Genomic DNA, 21,298 nt, shown 5'->3' with positions numbered 1-21,298 from the left:
AAGGCTGCAGCACAATGTGGAGGACCCGGAGCTGGAGGAAACATTTGAAGAGCTTTATCTTGATTAGTGCCCCGGCCGCCAAGGTAAATCACAACCCTAACTTCCTCTTCTTCTTTTGCTAACTGATCAGTGCTCCTAATGCTAACTCTGTTCTTCTTTTTGTAGCTGGCCAGCTGGGAGCTTGAACTTGAAGCTTGAAGCATATCTTTATTAGTTTAGTCTTTACATTTAGCTTGAACTTGGCTCTGTAATATGAGAACTTGGACTTGGACAATGATGTAAGAACATTGAACTTTAATGGAGCTAGGCTGTACTCTTTTCCTGACTAGAGTTTCTCACAAGGGTGAGTTTTACCTAGCAGGTTTTTAATGAGACAGTCATTGCACATGCTCCAAATATATTCCTATTTTCTTAACTCTGTGTGTTTGCTGTGTTTTCCTAACTAGTTGAGTTGTGCACTTGTGCTGATGAACTTGGGTTAAAAATGTGTTAGTGCCTGAGCCGGCACGGGGACTGGCGTGCCACCGTGCATGCTGGCACGGCACGGCATGGTTTCCCCTCCATAGTGCCGTGCCTGGGCTGCCACTTAGGCACAGTGGCACTCACAGGCATGGCACGGCGGGCCGCCGTGCCGCATAGTGCCGTGCCTCGCCGTGCCGTGCCGATGCCGATGCCGTGCCGGTGCCGTGCCGTGCCGTGCCGTGCCGTGCCGGGCGGCCCATTTGGAAAAGATTACTCCACATTACAGGTCAAAATTGCATGCTCTCTTTATTCTCCACTTCTGCCCGCTCTCTCAGCTTTACACGCCTTTACCAGCTTTCCACCACCCGGCCATATGCTCTTCTGATTCGTTTGATCGTTTCTTCTTTCGCTACGCTGCCCTCACTTTTGCTTCCTCCTTCGTTCACCATCTCTCAGATCGATCTCATGGAGGCGGCAGAGGCGACCGCTATGGAGTCCACGATTCTATGGCGGGTGCAAACCATCCTCGAAACTCTTGCGCCCGGCGAGCTCGACGCATGGCTTCATGGAGTTGGCCTCGCTGGTGGCATCGGGGAACTCAAGTCTGAGGTGGAGAGGATGGAGACAGTGGTTAACGGTGTCAAGGGGAGGACGGTCGGGAACAAGCCGCTTGCCCGCTCCCTCGCTCGTGTCAAGGAGCTCATGTACGAGGCCGACAACGTGGTTGATGAACTCGACTATTGCAGGCTCCAGCATAAGGTCGAAGAACGTACGTATGCAGCCATCCTCGTGGTTTGTGACTTTCTTTACAGTTTTTTCCCTTTAAATTGTGATAATCCTCATGACAAGTCCTTTCTCCTTTCTCTTTCAGATATGATTGCTCCTGTTGAGCTAGAAGGCATGGTTGGAGGTGGAGCAGAGCAAGTAGATGCATCGGTCAATACTGTTGGTATACATTGATCCTTGTGAATGATTTGTGATTTTCTACAGTTTATTTCTTTAGTAAATTGTGATGATAAACTCGACGCTTGACATGTCCTTACTTTCTCCGTTCTCTGTCAGCTATGCTTGCTCCTGCTACTGAGCCGGAAGGCATGGTTGGAGATGGAGACAGAAATAGAGCAGAGCAAGCAGATCCATCGGCCAACAGTACTGGTACACTGAGCAATAGCGGCCGCAAAAACCGATCCGAGGTGCGGGACTATTTTCAGATTATACCATCTGTTAACGGAGAGCCTGCAAAAGCGAAGTGCAATTGCTGCGGCAGAGAGCTTACATGGGGTCACGGGACATCAGCTTTGCACAAGCATCTCAAAAGTTGCAACAAAAAACGTTCAGCAATTGAAGAGATGCCGAACCGTCCAAGGTACTACTTACCCTTCAAGATCTGCATTGTATACAACTATGATGGACAAAAATTATGAACATTGCAATGCTTTCATTCTTTTTAAAAACACAAGCGTGAGCCAGCACCTTAATATATGCGTACAAGTTTTTGTTATTATAGGAAAGCAATATGATCGTTTTACTGAAACTATGACATCCAGTGCAACTTTAAATCACGGTAATAAATTTCTGGTGACCAACCTGTGATCCTTTTCTTCTTGTAGTGTCGGCGACAGTGTACAAAATGGTGCCACAATTTCGACCTATGATTCAGAGGGCAGAAAAAGAATGAGAATTGAGTACAATGTAGCTGCAACCAGGCACTTTTTGAAAAGAATCCAGGAAATAGTTCTTGAGTTAAGAAGCATCCGACACGATGTGATTGAGTATCTCAAGGACTCTATTGCAAGGCCTGATCAGTATCAGATTAACAACTCAGATACACGAGTAAGAACATCAAGCTCTCTTCCTGGAAAGGTATATGGAAGGGATGCGGAGAAAGCCAAAATTATAAGGGCGATCGAAGCTGCGAAGTCGGACAACATTACTGTGCTACCTATTGTAGGCATTCCAGGAGTTGGGAAGACAGCTTTAGCTAAACTTGTATACAATGCACCACGTGTTGAAAGAAAATTTGAGCTGATATGGGTTTGGGTGTCCAACATCTTTGATGAAGTAAGAGTGACAAGGGAGATCTTAGACGTTGTTGCTCTAGCCAACCATGAAGGATCTCGCAAAAGAGAAAGCTATGAAGGAGTCAGCAACTACTCGAAACTTCTAGAGGCCTTAAAGAAACATATAGCATGTCTGTCCAAAAAGTTTCTACTTGTTCTAGATGATGTCTGCAACTGCATGGATAAACCCCAATGGAAAGATCTAATAGATGCTTTGGGATCAAGTTGCAGAAAGGGTAATGTGATTATTGTGACAGTTAGAAATTTGGCCGTTGCAAAAAGGCTAGGTACAATAGAACCAGTTAAGTTAAGAGCTCTAGAAAATGATAGTTTTTGGCTATTGTTTAAAGCATGTGCATTTGGTGATAACCAATGCAAAGAACATCTAGATATCGGCCGTCAAATAGCTACAAAGTTAAATGGCAACCCATTAGCAGCAGAAAATGCAGCGGACATGTTAAGAGAGCAGCCTGGTCTTCACCATTGGAAAAGCATCATGAAGAATGGTGTTTGGGAATCTCTGCAATTCCGTGGAGGCATCGTGACTGCTTTGAAGATTAGTTATTATCAGTTGCCATACAATTTACAACAATGTCTCTTGTTTTGTTCTATATTTCCGAATGGCTATTTGTTCCATATTGACAATTTGGTTCACATGTGGATATCGTCGGGATTTGTGAAATCTGTTGAGGCAGGACAAGATTACCTCAATGCTTTGGTTAACTCAGGTTTCCTTATTACAACAGACTTCATTACACTTGGCCATAAAAAATGCTATGTTATGTGTGGTGTGATGCATGAATTTGCAAGACTGGTTTCAAGGGCCGAGTTTGCAACTATGGATGGTTTAGAGTGCAAAGAAGTTCTACCAACCGTACGCCATTTTTCAATCCTAATTGATTCAATGTATCATAAAGATGAACGTGGGTTCATACTTCGTAATGGGAAGTTTGAAGAAAAGTTGATGAGTATGATTTCTTCAGTGAGAAGATTGAGGACATTGATCTTAATTGGGCATTATGACTCATTATTCTTCCGGTCCTTCCATACCTTCATGTGCAGTTTGGTAAATTGTACCCATCTTCGTTACCTAAAACTTGAGAACAAAGGGAGCAATGAAGCTTTTCTTATATCTCTGAGCAATTTTTACCATCTTGAAGTATTAGATGTTGGACAACCACTTATTGTTGATGGTACAAGTGATCTTGTCAGCATGAGGAATCTTATTCTAACAAAGGGAGCCTTCGGTGCTTGCTCCCCAGCATGGTCTGCTTGCTTGCAGAAGATCCATCTAGAGGATTGTGAAGGATGGGAAATACTACCATCTCTAGAAAGTCTATCGTCTCTTACGAAGTTGAAGTTAAGGAATATGCCAGCAGTAGCGGAGTTGTCAATTCCTTCACTTGAGGAACTGGTGTTAGTTGATATGCCAAAGTTAGAGAGATGTTCCTCCAGTTCAGTGAGGGACTTGAATTGTAGTTTGAGGGTGCTGGAGATTAGGCGGTGCTGTGTACTGAAGGCATTTCCCCTATTTCAGAGCTGTGAAAAATGTGAAATCGAGCAGCACTCATGGTTGCTCCATGTTAGCGAGCTTACCATCGAGGATTGTCCTTATTTAATAGTATCAAATCCTCTACCACCTTCAAGTAGCCTTTGTAAATTATCCATCACAAAAGTTTCCGCACTTCCAAAGATGGAGGGATCATCAAACGGGGAATACAGAATTGGATCTTATGGTGATCCATCTACCATTGATTTCCTTGATGACAAAATTTTGTCATTCCACAACCTGAGGACCATAACTCGATTGCAAATAGTGGGCTGCAATAATCTGTTGTCTATTTCACTAGAAGGTTTGAAGCAACTCGTCTGCTTGAAGAGGTTGGAAATATGGTCATGCCAAACAATTTTCTCTTCAGATGTGTCGTCAACACATACCCATGAATACATGACAAGCACAAATTTTGATGCCGGTCCATCTCTCGAGTGTCTCAGCATTAGATATTGTGGAATAATTGGCCTGTGGTTATCTGTGATATTGCAACATGTGCGAGCCCTAGAGACATTGGATCTAGAGTGGTGTGAGCAGATAACAGGACTATTGATACAAGGTAAAGAGAATACTTTATCAAATCTCACCTCGGCTCCATGTGTTTCATCACAGGGAAATCCAGATGGCGCATCGACAAGGCCATGTCCTAACAAACTCCTGCGGATTCCATCTAACCTCATACCCTGTCTCAAGAAGATGTCCATTGCATGTTGCGAGCTAAAGTTTCTGGGGAACAAGGAATGCTTCTCTGCATTCACCTCCCTTGAGGAGCTAAGAATTGGTGAATGCCCCGAGCTGATATCGTCCTTGGTGCGTGAAGACGACGGAAGATGGCTTCTCCCGTGTTCACTTGGCATACTGGATATCCATGACGCTTCCCTAGAAATGCTGCAGCCCTGCTTTCCGAGAGATCTGACCCGCCTCAAAGTACTAGATGTGTCGGAAAATGATGCATTGAAATCTCTACAGTTGCATTCCTGCACAGCACTGGAAGAGCTGACAATTCGATATTGCAAATCGCTAGACGCACTAGAGGGCTTTCAATCCCTCCGCAGTCTCAGGTATTTGGACTTATACAGATGCCCTGGCTTACCTCAATGTTTGAAGAGTCTATTAACGCAGGGTTATGAGCTGTGCCCTCGATTGGAAAGGCTTCGGATCGATGACCCGTCTTTTCTTACCACGCCATTCTGCGAGCACCTCACCTCTCTCCAATGCCTACAGCTCGAGGAGGATACCGACGCGGCAGGACTAACATGCGAGCAAGAGGCAGCACTTCAGCTCCTCACGTCCCTGCAAGAGCTCCAATTTGTTGGTTACTGCGAACTCTCGGATCTTCCTGTGGGTCTGCATAGCCTTCTCTCTCTCAAGCGGTTGGAGATCAGTGATTGCCCGAGTATCTCAAGGCTGCCAGAAAGGGGCCTCCCACCTTCCCTGGAAGAACTGGAGGTCCACTATTGCAGCGTGGAGCTAACCGAGCAATGCAGAATGCTAGCGACAAGCAAGCTAAATGTAAAAATTGATGGGAATTATGTGAACTGATTACAGGTTTCTCCACATCTCGCCTTGAAAGGTATACTTCTACCGTTGACCATGTTATCTTGATGGTTTACATAAATTTTTATGTCTATTTGCAGGCATTCAAGCTGACACCATGGCTGCAGTGACCGTCTTCAGAACCTATAGGAATATCATACTGTTACAAGCTGTTCGAGCAGGTGTTGAAAGCACTTCCATGTTTCTCCTAGGAGACCTGCTACAAATTACAAGGTTTATTGTTGACCACGGCCCAAGGGCGAGAAGCCAATGCCAAAAGTGTTGTTCTTTTCACTCTGTAGCCTCAAAAACCTGATGTTTCTAGTTTCAAAAAAAAAACTGATGTTTCTTGTGACAGGTTCTCTGATTCTGCACAGGGTTTTGTTTCACTTGTAAACTTTGTCCTCGTTGCTCAAGTGCTCATGTTGCTGAATGCTGTATACGGTTTTCCTGATTGGCCTTGCCGGCCGTTCTGAAAGCAGTGAGGTAGTAGAGGTTCTGTTGTCATATGACTGAAAGGAGCCTATCAGTATTTTCTTCCCGAGGGTGTTTATTCTTTATGTTGACTATAGAAGGGACTACAATATATATAGAATGCACTTTCTGTAATCAAAAGAGTTGGTGTAAATAATGTTATCCTCAATCATCTTGCTTTCTTGCTAACCAGTAGACATAATGGGGATGGGATTGAAGCTACTCATTTATTTCTCTGCTATAAACCTGGACAGCGAGCAGCACCAATCGCAAGGAACGGTCCAAGGCATGGATGAGTTTTGGAATTCAGACTGCAAATGGCTGTTGAGTGTTGACGGAAACCTGTGAAAGAAGAGTGCATTCTCTACAATGGCTGTTAGGTGCAACACTACTGAAGGGACATCAGTTCTGCTCAATCGCAAGAGAGAATTTGTAGCTATTGGATTGACACCAAACTCAAACTCTTCAAGGTACTAGTTAGCTTGACTATGCAGAATTCATGTAGCCGCAATATAATGAATGGCGCACCTTTGCAATATCAAATTATGATCAGTCGTGGACAAAAATATTGAAACTTGCAACGTGTTTATCCAGAAAACAGCACCATATGATAGGTGAGGATAAATTTTTTATTTTTCTAAAAAAAAGAAAGCAAAATGGACTTTTTTGAACTGTGATTCAGTGCAGCTCTGAATTACAACTACAGGCCACGCTCCTTTAACTCTTGTAGCGCTGTTGATGGTGCCATCATTTTGATTCATGATCCAGATAGCAAAAAAAAAAAAAAAAGACTGAACACAGCACGTCCCTGGTAGGGATGACGGATGAGCAAGTAAAAACGTACTATAATACTATCCAAGGTGCTAGCGGCGGTGTTCAGGCCTGCAGTGCTCTGGCGTCAGGCAAATCCACGGCATGGTTTTGGACGTTGGGTTGTCTCAGTCAGAGGAAGGACCTCATCACCCAGGATTGAGCCCTGGGCCGGGACACACTGCTTCTGTTTGGAACGCAGCACAGCTTGGTTATACAGTGTAAGTCGACCAGAAATTAATTGATATAAACAAAACTGTACAAACAAAACACAAAAGCGGGGATAGCTCAGCTGGGAGAGCGTCGGACTGAAGATCTGAAGGATTGAGCCCTGGGCCAGCATACTCTGTTTGGTACACGGCACACAGCTTAGCAGTCATATGGTGGAGGCCGCCCAGAAATGTATTCATATATAAGAATATATAAAAATGAAATACACAAGTGGAGATAGCTCAGTTGGGAGAGCGTCAGACTGAAAATGCAACTACTATTTTTGCATTCTCTTTTTTTATACTTTTCTCGTTGTGCTCATTCTTATTTTATTTGTTCTCACTGCGCTGAACTGAATAAAAAAACCCAAATATACTATAATAATAATCAAAGTAGCTACCTATACTATTCGTGCGAATTAACTTACCAGTTTTTTAAAACTTAATCCTTTTGGGGTTCTCATGATTTCACGGAGAAGATGGATTCCACCGAGCATTTTCTTCTTAATCGACGTTGGTCCATGTTCAATTTGGAAACCGCGATTCATGGAGTGATGAGTAGACACTTGAGCTGGTCACTGCTCCACGTTGCAGTGGAAATCGCGGGCCCTCTTTTTTCCACGCTTCCGCTGGTGACTGTGACTGGGCATAGACCATCGACCCGCTCTATCATCTTTCCAGCTTCCATCCAACCATCCATATGCACTTCTGACTACTCTGCTTTGGCTAGGCAACCCTCAGTTTTGCTTCCTCCTCCGTTCACCATCACCATGGCTCAGATCGATCTGATGGAGGTGGCAGAGGCGACCGCTGTGGAGTCCGCGATTCTATGGCAGGTGCAAACTATCCTCGAAGCTCTTCTACCCACAGGCGAGCTCGACGCTTGGCTTCATGGAGTCGGCCTCGCCGGTGCCATCGGGGAACTCAAGTCTGAGGTGGAGAGGATGGAGACGGTGATTAATGGTGTCAAGGGGAGGGCGGTCGGGAACAAGCCGCTTGCCCGCTCCCTCGCTCGTGTCAAGGAGCTCATGTATGACGCCGACGACGTGGACACGTGGTGGATGAGCTCGACTATTGCAGGCTCCAGCAACAGGTCCAAGGAGGTAGGTGTACACCTCGTTTACAGTTTTTTATTTGAAAATTGTGATGGTAACTTTCTCCTTTCTCTGTCAGCTGCTATTGAGTAGGAAGGCATGGTTGGAGATGGAGCAGAGCAAGTAGATGCATCGGCCAATACTGTTGGTAAGTATTTTGTGATTTTTTTTCTTTATAGCTTTTTTTTCTTATTTTGAATAAACTGTGATTATAAACGCGCCTCATAACATGTCACCGATTTCTCCTTTCTCTGTCAGTTATGCTTGCTCCTGCTATTGAGCCAGAAGGCATGGTTGGAGATGGAGATAATAGAGATGGGGCAGAGCACGTAGCTGCATCGGCCAGTACTGCTGTTGTACCGAACAATAACGCCCGCAAAAATCGATGCAAGGAGCGGGACTATTTTCACATTACACCGGCTGTTAATGGAGAGCCTGCGAGAGCCAAGTGCATTGACTGTGGCACACAGGTTGCTTTTAGTTACGGGACGTCAGTTTTGCCCAAACATCATAGCAGTCGGCCGGTTCGGCTGGGGCTTATACGATCGTATACGATCGTGGATTATAAGCTGAAACAGTATTTTTCTCTCACACCAAACTAGCCAGCAGTAATAATTCACGATCTAGCCAGCCCAGCCGAACAGGCTGAGTGCCAATTGCAAGAAAAAACGCGCAACAATTGAAGAGGCGCCGAACTGTCCAAGGTACTGCTTAACCCTCAAGTTCTGCATTGCATCACTTTTCCAATATCGAATTATGTTAGTGAGTATGCGTAGAAGTTTTTACATGAACGTGGTAATAAATTTAAGATATGACATCCATTGCAACTATGAATTGTGGTAATAAATTTCTGATGACCAACCTGGAATCCTCTTCCTCTTGTAGTTTTGGTGATCGTGTGCAAAGTGGTGCCATAATTTCGGCTAATGATTCTGAGGGTAGAAAGAGGATGAGAACTGAGGGCAATGTAGCTACTACCACACACCCCAGGGACAAGACCAAATTTTTGGAAAGGATACACAAAATAGCTCTTGACTTAGGAAGCATCTGAGGCTATGTGACTTGTGTAACACCCTCGGTATTACACTGGAAATCTTTTGCTAAAATATGTCATGAGCATCATGGTTATATGATAATGCCTGTGATATAATGTGTAGATTGATTTTCCTAACTCAAAACGATCAACGGAAACGCGAAACGAAAGTTACATTCCAATGTCCCGTAATATCATTTAGGGTTTAAAACCAATTTTTATGGAGCGAAAATGCTATAGAACGCATATAGGGAACTTTAATAAAGTTTGAAGTACAAACTTTGTAGATGACGATGAAATACTTGCGGTCGAAAAATGAATTCACTAGCTAACTGTTTTAATAGCTTGGAAATCGAATTTTATGCGAATCCGATCAAGACTTAGCAAAATTCTCAAGTTAAAAGCGTTGTGACGATGCGATATTAGTGGATTAAATCTGGAAAACCTAGCTCAAGGATTGTGCTATATTTTTGCTCAGTGGTTAGCATCAAAGTCTGTACTTCCTAATGGTAGCAAGGTTAGTTTGGTTAGGGCTTGGCTTGATCACTAATTATTTGCATTGGAAAGCTAAAAATAGTAACTTGGCAGCCTAGCTTTAGCTCTGGATGTCAATCGGCAATGCTAGCTTGGCAGTCTCCTATCTCCCTCTCCACTTCACCTTGGTTCGAGTAGGTAAGTCCTATTAGCAGCTTAATCAACCCTCCTTAGCTTCGTCGAGGTGGATAAGCTTTGGGCAGGCTAGTTAGGCCGGAATTGGTGCTTCAAAAACCGTGCACACACTCATGTCTCGGCCGCCTGTCTCTGGGTGCGTGGTCACCGTGTGCCCGTGTTCGCCGTGGTCGTCCCGGTCGTGCCACGAGCGCGTGGTCACGTTGCTGGTGTCAGGGCCGTCATCGGCCTGGCCACGGCTGGTCTGTGGCTTGGCCAATCCTGGCTGCTACCGCGCGGTGCCACAGTTGCTCACCGTCGCGTTGTGCTGCATCCCCGGTCACGCTGTGCTTCGACCGCCGCTGTCGCACGGCCACTGCTATTGCAGATCTTTCACATCTGCACGCGCGTGGGCTTGCCCTGCCTACCATTGCCATCACATCCGCGCTCGATGCGATGCTGCACTGCTGCCTTTCCCCCAGTCCGGTGCCAGCCACTGCGGCGCACATGGCCGAGCCGCCGTCAGCTTGCTATTTATGGCAATGCGGCCAACCGTTCCTGAGCGCATTTCGCTGATCCCCCAATGGCCTGTAGCACGTGCACGCTTGAACTACGAGTTGCCAGCCACGTCCTGCCACGGCAACGACGAGCCAAGCCATGCCTGCTCTTTCCCCTGTTTCCTCTGTCGCCATGGTCGCCGGACCCGCGCCTTCAATTCGGCATGGTGGAGTCACCTCGGTCCAATTAACCTTGCCCACGGCTTCGCTGTGAAATCAGCCAGCCACCAGACCCCATCTCGCATTGATCCATGCCGTGTCATGCTCCAATTTGGAGTTTTCTTCCCGCCGGGTCGATAAGACCGTATTGGCATGCGTTGGCAGCAAAACCCCACTCCAGAGCTGCTTGTGTTCGATCTGTTGCACCACCAGCCTCGCCTCGACCTACCCATCACCCGGTGCACCTTTGCCGAGTTGCTACCACCTCCTAGACGCCCCTGACGTGGTCTTGCCGCCGCTGTGCACCTCCGCACCGTCCGTGCGCACGCAGCCAGCTTGGCTCGGGCTGCCTCCGGCCGAACCACCACCTCGGCTGGGTCCGTGGAGCTCCGCCACCGTGGTCAAGCTTTACTACGACATCCCGGCTCACGTTTTCATCGCCCAGCATTTCGCGTTCGCGCCTAGGCAAGTACCTGCTCCTTAGTTAGGGCTGGGTGGGTCCTGGTTGCCCGGCGGGGGTCGTCGGTGCCACCGGCCGCCGCGCCGGCGTGCGCGGCCAGATCAGAGACCCCCCGATGTGAAGACAGATTTTTGCAAGGGCCGTTTTGCGTAGTCGCGGACTGATGGAATAGTGTGCTTAGTGCTCGCGCTATTACCGGGTAGCCCAAGGGCGTTTTTGTAAGTTTGCCAGCGCGCGTGCGGCTTCCCCACGTGGGCTGTCTCGCGTGCGTGGGCCGCGCAGTGTTGGGCTGCGCTGGGCCAGTTTGCCCTTTTCTTTTTCGTAAGAAATAGCAATAGTTTTGTATTTTCTAATCTGAGCAGAACTTTGATAATTAATATCAATTCTTTTAGGTGTCCAAAATTGCAAGACCAATTTTGTTAGATCCCTAAATTCATGACCTATTTGATAGTGTGATTTGTTTATACATATATGTGGTGATGCTGAGATCCATTAAATCAATTGAAAATGATTAATATTATTAGGATAAATCTTGTAGGAATTTTTGTGGCCAATATGTGATAACTTTAGCCATGAAATTTTTACAGTAGGTTCATCAAATTATTAGGTGCTCACTGTAATTTTTGTAGCAGTAGGATAGGTCGATAAAATAGAGTAGCTAGTACTCCTTGTTTTATCATATATATAGTAAATCGATATTAAGAATAGGGATGTCTTTAGTTGCTAAGATAATACATGAAATGCTTCATACCTGTTTAGTGGTCATAATAGGTAACTTAGCGTCTTAGTCGGTAGAGCTAGCTTAGTAGCTTGATAAATGTATTCTTATTTTAAGAGTTGTTGTTGCCGTATTATTAAGTGTTGCATCATCATTTCATGCATGTAGATAACGAGTTGGTAGAGTTTGTGCCCATGGGCGAATAGGAATACGAGGAGATCATCGAGGAGTACGAGGAGGAGATTCTCGTATAAGAGGGAGCCTCGGAGCCATTAGTTGCTGACTTTGTTGACACCCCGCCTGCCCAAGGCAAGCTCCGGTGCATAACCCTTATTTTGAATGATCACTGAATATATATATATATATATATATATATATATATATATATATATATATATATATATGATGTGCATTTACGTCACAGGCATTTTATAAAAACTACATGCATAGATATACTTATCTATGAGTCCTACTAGTATAGGTCGAGTAGCTGCTATGCTCAGGATTTCGGTAGCGTGAGTAACCTGCCGTTACTCACAATAGGTGATAATTATGATCACTCATGATAAAATGGTGGAAAGGAAAAATGGACACCAAACAGGGATATGGTTTAGGTATTGGTAGGTGTAAGAGGTTGTGTCCTGCGGCCAACAGGGCATAACTTGGTTACACTTTTTCCCTGTCTGTGTCGGTTAAGGACCGACTGTTGCATTGGGTTCTAGGCAAGTCATAGACTTATTATCCCGAGCACATACTTGTGTTTGGGCGCAGGGATGGCTTGTTGCTCTCTTGTCATGGGTTATGGCTCTTTTTGGACCGACAGATTGGAGGCGGGATGGTGGAGGTCTAAGCACCGCACTGAGTCCGGGACTCAGGAGCGGGGGCTTGGAGTCCAAGTTTGGACGGGGACCTGGACCCCATGACAGGAGAGTGGTGGGTTGGTCCTGCTTTTACTTGGGGTACAAGCGGGGCATGTGTTTTGGGGTACCTAGCTGGGCACATTGATTCACGAATCGTCGGCATTCCGGTATGGCTTGTCTACATTCTAGCACCGTAGTAAGAACTGAAAGATGAAAGGTGATGAAATGGAATTGTTTGCTCAACTCTTGCTTGGAAGTAGAATAGGTGCTTACATAGAACGGCTAGATAATGAATTAATCATGACTGCTAATAATAACATAAATAAGGATTCACTATTAATATTGCTTTCTGCAAAAAGGAAACTCAGCAAACCATAAAGCTCATCATATCCCTTGGAGTCGGAAAATTATTCCCACTAGTCGGATAAGTCTTACGAGTACATTGTGTACTCATGGTTTATTACCCCTGTTGCAGGTACAGCTTGAGAATGTAGCCGTTGTGTAAAGGATTCTTCTGGTGGGTACAGACGGATCCTTGTATATTTTTGATAGATGTTTATTTTTATTCCGCTGTTTAATTTCCGCACTCTAAATTTGGTCCTGTAATAATGTATTTTTAAGAACTCTGGATGTATGAAATAAACTAAGTAATGTAAACTCGTTCTCATTATTGGATCCCGCGGGAAAATGTGGATTATTCGGGCTCTCCCTTGGGGTGTGCTCGACGAAACCCGCTCGATGTAGCTCGCTCTCGGGGTGCTTAGCGTCTAGTGGAAGACAAGCGCCTCCGTAAGTGCATTATTTCGGGCGGTTCTGCCACAAATTGAGTATCTCAAGGACTCTGTTACTAGTTCTGATCAGTATCATAGTAACACCTCAGATACACAAGTAAGAACATTAGGCTATCATCCTCGAAAGTTGTATGGAAGGGACACAGAGAAAGACTATATCATGAGGGTGATCGAAGCTGCTAAGTCAGACATCATAACTGTACTACCAATTGTGGGCATTGTAGGAGTTGGGAAGACGGCTTTAGCTAAACTTGTATACAATGATCGACAAGTTAAACACCAATTCGAGCGGATATGGGTTTGGGTGTCCAACATCTTTGACGAAGTAAGAGTGATAATGGAGATCTTAGACGTTATTACCCTAAACAGCCATGAAGGATCTCCTCGCACCAAAGAAAGCTATGAAGGAGTAAGTAACTACACAAAGCTTCAAGAGGTCTTAAAGAATCATATGGCCTGTCAGCCCAAAAAGTTTCTGCTTGTTCTAGATGATGTCAATGACAGCATGGATGATTCCCGATGGAAAGATCTGTTGAATGCTTTGGGATCAAGTTGCACAAAGGGTAATGTGATTATTGTGACAGCTAGAAATTTGTCCATTGCACAAAGGCTAGGTACAGTCCAACCAGTTAAGTTAGGAGCTGGCGATGGACCGCTGACGGCTGCTACTCCACTCGCTTGGCGTACAGGATTCAGTTCAAAGGATCCTATGGCATCTTCAAAAGCAAACTAATTTGGAAGGTTTAGGCGGAGAACAAATGCAAAGTCTTCGCGTGGATTCTTGTACAAGAAAAAATACTCACGGACAACCTGCAAAAAAGAGGGTGGCCTCACCAAGATCATTGCGTGTTGTGTGATGGCCCTTTAGAAACATGCCTGCATCTGTCCCTTCTATGCCCGTTCGCCAAGGCGGTTTGGAACCAAGTCCTAACCTGGGAGCACTTTGACACGCATCTGATGCAGTCCGACCATGACCCGATCCACTTGAGTGCTTGGTGAGAGAAGACTGTGCCCAAGGTCGCAAAAGAAGAAAGGAGGCGTTTCAATGGCTTGGTGATCTACACATGCTGGAATCTATGGAAGGAAAGAAACCGAAAGAATCTTCAATAATGCCCATGAATCGGCTTCACAGGTTGCTACGAGAATTAAGGAGGACATTGAACAAAGGAAAAAGGGCTTTAGAAAGGGGGAACTAGCAAGCCGGTGCTGGAGCTGCACCCGGGCTGTGGTTCTGTGGGTTTGCCACTTCTTTTTTTCCCTTTGCTTTCACTTTCGTTCGGACTAAAATCTGTACATAAATTCCCTTTTATTCTACCTTAATTGAGAGGCAGAGCTCCTGCCGTTCATTTAAAAAAAAGTAAAGTTAGGAGCTTTGGAAGATGATGATTTTTGGCTATTGTTTAAAGCATATGCATTTGGTGATAACAACAACAAAGAGCATCTAGACATTGGGTATCAAATAGCTGCAAAATTAAAGGGCAACCCATTAGCAGCAGAAAGTGCAGCAGAAATGTTAAGAGAGCAGCCTACTCTTGGCCATTGGAAAAGCATCATTAGGGATGGTGTATGGGAATCTCTACAACACCGTGGAGGCATCATGACTACTTTGAAGATTAACTATTATCTGTTGTCCTACCAATTACAACAGTGTTTCTTGTTTTGTTCTATATTTCCAAATGGCTATTTGTTCCATATTGACGATTTGGTTTACATGTGGATATCGTCGGGATTTGTGAAATCTATTGAGGTAGGACAAGATTACCTCAATGCTCTGGTTAACTCAGGTTTCCTTGAGTCCTTGAGCATGTTGAAACAAAAGACTCCATTCTACACCATCAAAAGTACTATGTTATGTGTGGTATTATGCATGAATTTGCAAGACTGGTTTCAAGGGCTGAGTTTGCAACTATGGATGGTTTAGAGTGCAAAGAAGTTTTGTCAACCGTACGCCATTTTTCAATCCTAATTGATTCCGTGTACCATGAAGATGAATGTGGGATCATACTTCGTAATGGGAAGTTTGAAGAAAAATTGAAGAGTATAATTTCTTTAGTGAGAGGATTGAGGACATTGATCTTAATTGGGGATTATGACTCTTTATTCTTCCAATCCTTCCAAACCTTCATCTGTAGTTTGGTAAATTGTGCCCATCTTTGCTACCTAAAACTTGAGAACAAATGGAGCAATGAAGCTTTGCCTATATCTCTGAGCAATTTTTACCATCTTAAAGTATTAGATGCTAGACGACCAGTTATTATTGATGGTATGAGTGATCATGTTAGCATAAGGAAACTTGTTCTAATGAAGGGAGCCTGCTGTGCTTGCTCCCCATCATGGTCTGCTTGCTTGCAGGCGATCCGTCCAGAGGATTGTAAAGGATGGGAAATTCTCCCATCTCTGGAAAGGCTATCATTTCGTACAAAGTTGAAGCTAAGGAATATGCTCAGAGTAACAGAATTGTTAATTCCTTCGTTGAAGGAGCTAGTCTTGATTGATATGCCAAAGTTGGAAAGATGTTTTCCCAATTTAGTGAGGGACTTGAACTCAAGTTTGAGGGTACTGGAGATCAGGAGATGCTGGGTACTAAAGGCCTTTCGCCTCTTTGAGAGCTGTGAAAATTTTGAAATCGAGAAGTCATGGTTGCCCAATGTTAGCGAGCTCACCATCCATGGGTGTCTTCATTTAATGGTATCAAATCCTCTACCACCATCAAGTAGATTTTGCAAATTATTCATCGAAAGAGTTTCCGCACTTCCAAAGATGGAGGGATCATCAGACGCAGAATTGAGAATCGAATCATCAGGACTGACCCTGGATGACAAAATTTTGTCATTTCGCAACCTGCGGACTATGACTCAATTGGAAATAATGGGCTGCGAAAACCTATCGTATTTTTCACTCGAAGGTCTTAGGCAACTCGTCTGCTTGAAGAGGTTGGCAATAGGTAATTTTTTCTCTTTGGATGTTCCGTCAATGCATACCCATAAAAACATGGCAAACGTAGATTTTGATGCCTTACCGTCTCTCGAGTGTCTTAGCATTGTAGATTGTGGAATAACTGGGGTGTGGTTATCTATGATGCTGCAACATGTGTGAGCCCTAGAGGAATTGCATCTGCATACTTGTATGCAGGTAATAGGGCTATCGATACAAGGAAAAGAGAACAGTTTATCAAATCTCACCTCAGCTCCACGTGCCTTGTCACAGAGAAATTCATATCGAGATGGCGCATCAACTAGGCGATGTCCTAGCAAACTCTTGCGCATTCCATCTAATATTATCCCCTCTCTCAAGAAGATAGAAATTATATATTGCCATCTAACAACATTTCAGGGGAACAAGGAAGGCATCTCTGGATTCATCTCCCTTGAGGAGCTAAGAATTGTTGGATGCGACGAGCTGATATCGTCTTTGGTGCATGAAGATGAGATTGATGACCAAGCAAACAGAAGATGGCTTCTCCCGTGTTCACTTGGTGTACTGGATATCAGAGACGCTTCCCTGGGAACGCTGCAGCCCTACTTCCCGGGAGATCTGACCCAGTCTCACAGTACTAAAAGTGTGGGATATCTTTGCATTGAAATTTCTACAGCTGCATTCCTGCACAGCACTGTAAAAACAAGAAATTGGATATTGCAAATCGCTAGACGCACTAGAGGGCTTCCAATCCCTCCGCGGTCTCAGGTATTTGAAACCTCAATGTTTTAGAGAGCGAACTACGGACTCAAGTCCCGAGCGTACGCTCGTCCAGCCCTTCTCCTCCGCCGGGTCATCGAGGGTGAACATTGAGTCGCTCGGGTCCAGCCGCCTGGCCCAGTGGAGCCGGTTTCCTCCCCACGCGAGCGGATCGTCGCCCGGCCGGACTAGGGACCGGGAGGGCCTAGCCCCAACTGAGGGGTCGGCCGTGGCAACCGTCGGCGTCGGCCTTACGGGGGCCGACGGTACCCCCTCCGTCACCGGCGCTCCCTCCATTGTGGACCCTCCAATGGCAGAGGAGGCTGGCAGCTCGGGCTCTGAAGTCTGAGCCATCGCCGCGTCCACAGGGGACGCCTCGGTCGCACCTCCTCCCGTCTGCCGCACCTCGAGCACGCCGACCGGCGCGGGTGCTGATTCCACAAGAGCCTCCCCTAGCACAATCGGCGCCTCCGCCTCCCCCGCTTCCTCAGGCGGCGGCGTGTCCACCTCGGCGCCATCACGGCGCGCCCCCAGCACCATACAAGCCAGCTCCTAGGGGATTGGCCGACACGCCAGGATCTTCTATGGCGCCAACGTCAGGGAGCTACGGGGGCCGGTCCTGTGGAAAGCACCAACGTCACACAACAAAATCCGAGAACACAATGAAAGGACGAAGAAGTCGTTAACTCACCTAGACGCCATTATCCGAGATCGTTTCGGGGGCTGGCCGCTCGACTCCGACTCCTCCACGTTGGCAATTGGCTGCTTCGATCCCCTGGTGGGCTCGGTCGGAGCAGAGCGGACTTGCTCCGCCAACCTCAGGGGCGCATCCTCCCCCGCCGATCTTGGAGGCGCATCCTCTTCGGTTTGCACCGAGGCGTGCTGCGGAATCAAGGTCAAGTTGACTTGCCCTGTGTCGGCCTGCTCATCCTCGAGCGCACGGCGCCCTATGGGATGTTGGGCTCGGACTCATCCTCCTCCTCTTCCACCTTCTCATCGTCATCGCTCTCCTCCGAGCCTTGTCGGCGCCTTTCACGCTGGAGCTTCGCTCACTCCTTCTTCGCCTTCTTCCGCTCCTTCTTTGCCTCCGCCGCCTAGCCGCAACATGGTTCGCCGCCCTCAGGCTACTGCCTTCAAGCTACTGCTATATGGACTACCCGGTGTAGAACGGGCGAGGGGCGAACCATCCGCCTAAATTAATGCGCCCCATGCCTCACCAGATCTGCTTCCTTCAGGGCTCGCGCCCTCATTATTTCACGCTGCACCAGTCGCATCGCTACCTCGAGAGACGAACGCATGCCTATCCAAATCTTCCCCGCGAAGGATCCACCGGGCGACGGTTCACCTTCAAAGGCTACGGGCCGCCGTAGGTAAGTGGGATACGGAGCTAAAAACGCCCCTACGGCCCATTAAAGCCCAGGAGTTTGAAGGCTGGCCCACCAGTGGGTTCATGGCCGCTCTAGGGTGCCCTAGAATGAGGGGAGGTTAAGGACGGGCCCGCTAGTGGCCAATACCCAAGACGCGCGAAGCGCCATGGGCGTCTCGACCCTCGTTTTGAGTCTTGGATGATGCAAGGTCTATGGTTTTTCCCCGAAGAAAGGCATCGAGCCCTCAGACCGGTCGAACGGATCCGAGAACTATATGGACCGGCCACCAAGAATCTGGAGTCAGTCACCAGTTGATCTCGAACTGGGCCCCCGCGAAGGGGATGCCGGGGCTCCACTCGAACAAGCCTGTTAACAACTCACCGAGCACTGTGCTCCGTCTAGCGAGGAAAGCACGGCACGGCTCAGCCCCTCTGTTCTAGTGAATGGACGCATAAGGGACGATGATCACAAGATGAACTGACCCCTCGAACGGACCCCTGCTACGCGCGGGGGCTCGGGGGCTCGGCATCGCAAAGAGACCGAACACACGGTCGCAGACAAACGACGAGTCACCTCCGGTTGCGCCCTCAAGCGACAAATCGCAAAAAGCCATTTGCAAGAGTGTCTCACTCCTCCAAAGGCTCGGGGGCTACACCCATCGGGTGCGCTCGCGCGCACCCATTGGTGAATCAAAAAATCCCCAAGGCGATTCTACCCGAATCGCCCGGGGGCTCGGGGGCTACTGTCGGATATCTATATCTGGATATCCGAGCCAAAGGATTAATGAGCGTCACGTCGACTCATCCGATGGTTAAGGACGCAACTACGACCTTGTCCGAATCCGAGGACTAGGTTTCCGCCTCGTCTGACCCCCAGGGGCCAGGCCACGCCTCGTTCGACTCCGGGGACGAGGTTTCCGCCTCGTCCGACCCCAAGGCGTGGGCTCCGACACGTCCAGTCCCATGGGGAGGGCTCCGCCTCGTCCGACCCCTAAGAGCTAGATTCCATCTGGCCCGGCCCCAGGGCAGGATTTCCGCCTTGCTCGTTCCCTAGGGGTCGGATTTGCTATCGGACAAAAGCAGTGGCCCCAGGGTGAGACCCGAACCGCTTCAACCACTACGGCGTGGAGGCGCACGCCTGGGAGCACGTCTCGGGCGCGTCCTGATGCGACTGGTGGTCCCATCAGGCCATGATGGGAGACTCACGTTGCCCACCGCGTAAATAGGCCAGCACTGTGCTGCCAACTCCTTGCCTGACCACTGTTCAACGTCAGTTAACCGACGTCAGTTGACTGGCACTGTACCGCCAGCCCCCTGCATGGCCTCTGTCAGGGGACCCTTTGGCCATTCCGTCCGCTCGGATGGGACGGAAGACAAGAACAATACACGACGCCCGCACGTATGCTGCAGCGGCCAACAGGACCCTGGTACGACGCCGCTGCCACCACGATCTACAGGGTCAGTGGGACCCACGCGAAGAGGAGGACGGCACACCCCCATGAGCCTTATTTCTCTTTCTTTTTCCCTCTTCCCTTCTGCTATAACCCCTGCTTTCCTTTGGCCTATAAAAGGGAAAGCAGGGCGTCCCACTAAGGGGCATCGCACATCGCACCATAAGAGATCAATCGACCGATAGATCTAGCGGTAGAAGTATCGAGCAATCGAACCACAGAGACTTGGGAGCTCCTCCCTCTCTCGCCAGTTTGTAACCCCTTACTACAAACTCAGTGTTAGTAACACGAGCGGCCCAAAACTGGACGTAGGGACATTCATCCCGAACCAGTATAAATCCTTGTGTCCTCTTAGCACACCATCCGGGTCAGACGCGCAATATACAAATTTACTAGTCAGTTGTTCGAAACACCGACAGGTGCGCTGATTATTAGGTATGACGGAATTGTGACAGGTGGTGTGGGGGGGGGGGGGCTCGAGCCCCTCCTACCTCGGACGCGCCTCAGAAGCCTTCCCTTCAGCCCTGTCAGGAACTATCATCAATTGGGATGGGTTATGTCATTATATTTAGACTGGATTATACTTTTCACGCCTCTCAACATTAAAGTCCAAAAAACACTCTTGCAGTGGTGTTAAAATGATCCATTCGTTTTTGTCTATTTTCCAGGTTTTCTCAGCCCATAAAAATGGCAAGTTTGTTGAGTGTTGCCATGGTTCTGATTCTAGTGAGTTTGAGCACTACGACCTCCTGGGCTTCCTACTGCCCAGGTGGCTACTTTACACCAGGTAGTCCATATAGCACTAACCTGAAGGCGGTGGCAACAATCCTACCCAGAAGAGTGGGATCTTCCCCACTGTTGTTTGTGAGTGAGTCTATTACTTCACGTGGGGGCGGGGAGGTCTACGCATTCGCACAATGCTAGCGAGGCTCATCTTCTCCACTCCTGTTTGCGAGTGAGGCTATTACTTCACGCGAGGGTGGGGAGGTTACGCATTCGCGCAATGCTGGCGAGGCTCTCAGAGCTCAATATGCGAGAGATGTGTTGCTGCGGCTTTTGGAGATGCAAGGGTTGTTTGTCAGTCCAGGGAGGGCGCATTTATATTCCGTGATAAGTGCACCGTAGGCTATTATATGAAGAAGATAAAGATGTTCCCTGATGACCCTTCAATCGGTATAGTTGCGAGGAGAGTTGAGAGCACTCAGATAGTAATTCAAAGCAACACATTCGAGGATGTGCATTGATTGATACACAATGGCGAATTTGTCATCGGTGCGGGAGGGGGGCACAAGCCCCTTGTCCGGTGCGGCAGAGGCGGCGACGCAGACCGGCAAGCGGTGTTAGTAGTAGACTGGTGCAGGAGAGGCGGCGACGCAGGGACCT

The 21,298-nt window shown here is 47.4% G+C and overlaps 4 protein-coding genes across 7 annotated transcripts; all 4 read left to right on the top strand.

The window, feature by feature from the left end:
- Positions 1-901: 901 nt before the first annotated feature.
- Positions 902-6,273, top strand: LOC136530656 (putative disease resistance protein RGA3). Of its 4 annotated transcripts, none has more exons than XM_066523374.1 (5): positions 902-1,231; positions 1,334-1,411; positions 1,525-1,828; positions 2,073-5,622; positions 5,712-6,273. In XM_066523374.1, the coding sequence occupies exons 1-4, from the start codon at positions 928-930 to the stop codon at positions 5,614-5,616; spliced, it is 4,230 nt and encodes a 1,409-aa protein (XP_066379471.1). In that variant the 5' UTR covers positions 902-927; the 3' UTR covers positions 5,617-5,622; positions 5,712-6,273. The 4 variants fall into 4 exon arrangements, with proteins under 4 accessions (XP_066379471.1, XP_066379472.1, XP_066379470.1 ...); XM_066523375.1 differs by having other exon boundaries at positions 2,073-5,647; XM_066523373.1 differs by having other exon boundaries at positions 2,073-6,273.
- Positions 6,274-7,770: 1,497 nt separating this feature from the next.
- Positions 7,771-8,806, top strand: LOC136530658 (uncharacterized). The gene is made up of 3 exons (XM_066523379.1): positions 7,771-8,206; positions 8,277-8,345; positions 8,456-8,806. The coding sequence occupies exons 1-2, from the start codon at positions 7,874-7,876 to the stop codon at positions 8,322-8,324; spliced, it is 381 nt and encodes a 126-aa protein (XP_066379476.1). The 5' UTR covers positions 7,771-7,873; the 3' UTR covers positions 8,325-8,345; positions 8,456-8,806.
- Positions 8,488-14,560, top strand: LOC136530661 (disease resistance protein RGA2-like). The gene is made up of 2 exons (XM_066523382.1): positions 8,488-8,667; positions 13,470-14,560. The coding sequence occupies exons 1-2, from the start codon at positions 8,488-8,490 to the stop codon at positions 14,154-14,156; spliced, it is 867 nt and encodes a 288-aa protein (XP_066379479.1). The 3' UTR covers positions 14,157-14,560.
- A 664-nt stretch (positions 14,561-15,224) lies between these two features.
- Positions 15,225-17,028, top strand: LOC136530657 (uncharacterized). Its single transcript, XM_066523378.1, has one exon. It carries the CDS (start codon positions 15,275-15,277, stop codon positions 16,517-16,519), a length of 1,245 nt encoding a protein of 414 aa, XP_066379475.1. The 5' UTR covers positions 15,225-15,274; the 3' UTR covers positions 16,520-17,028.
- The last annotated feature ends 4,270 nt before the right edge of the window (positions 17,029-21,298 follow it).

Source organism: Miscanthus floridulus, unplaced genomic scaffold, assembly GCF_019320115.1.
Source record: "Miscanthus floridulus cultivar M001 unplaced genomic scaffold, ASM1932011v1 fs_171_2_3, whole genome shotgun sequence".
NCBI lineage: Eukaryota > Viridiplantae > Streptophyta > Magnoliopsida > Poales > Poaceae > Miscanthus > Miscanthus floridulus.
Note: the sequence above shows the minus strand (reverse complement) of the source record. Positions and strands in the feature narration are given on the sequence as shown.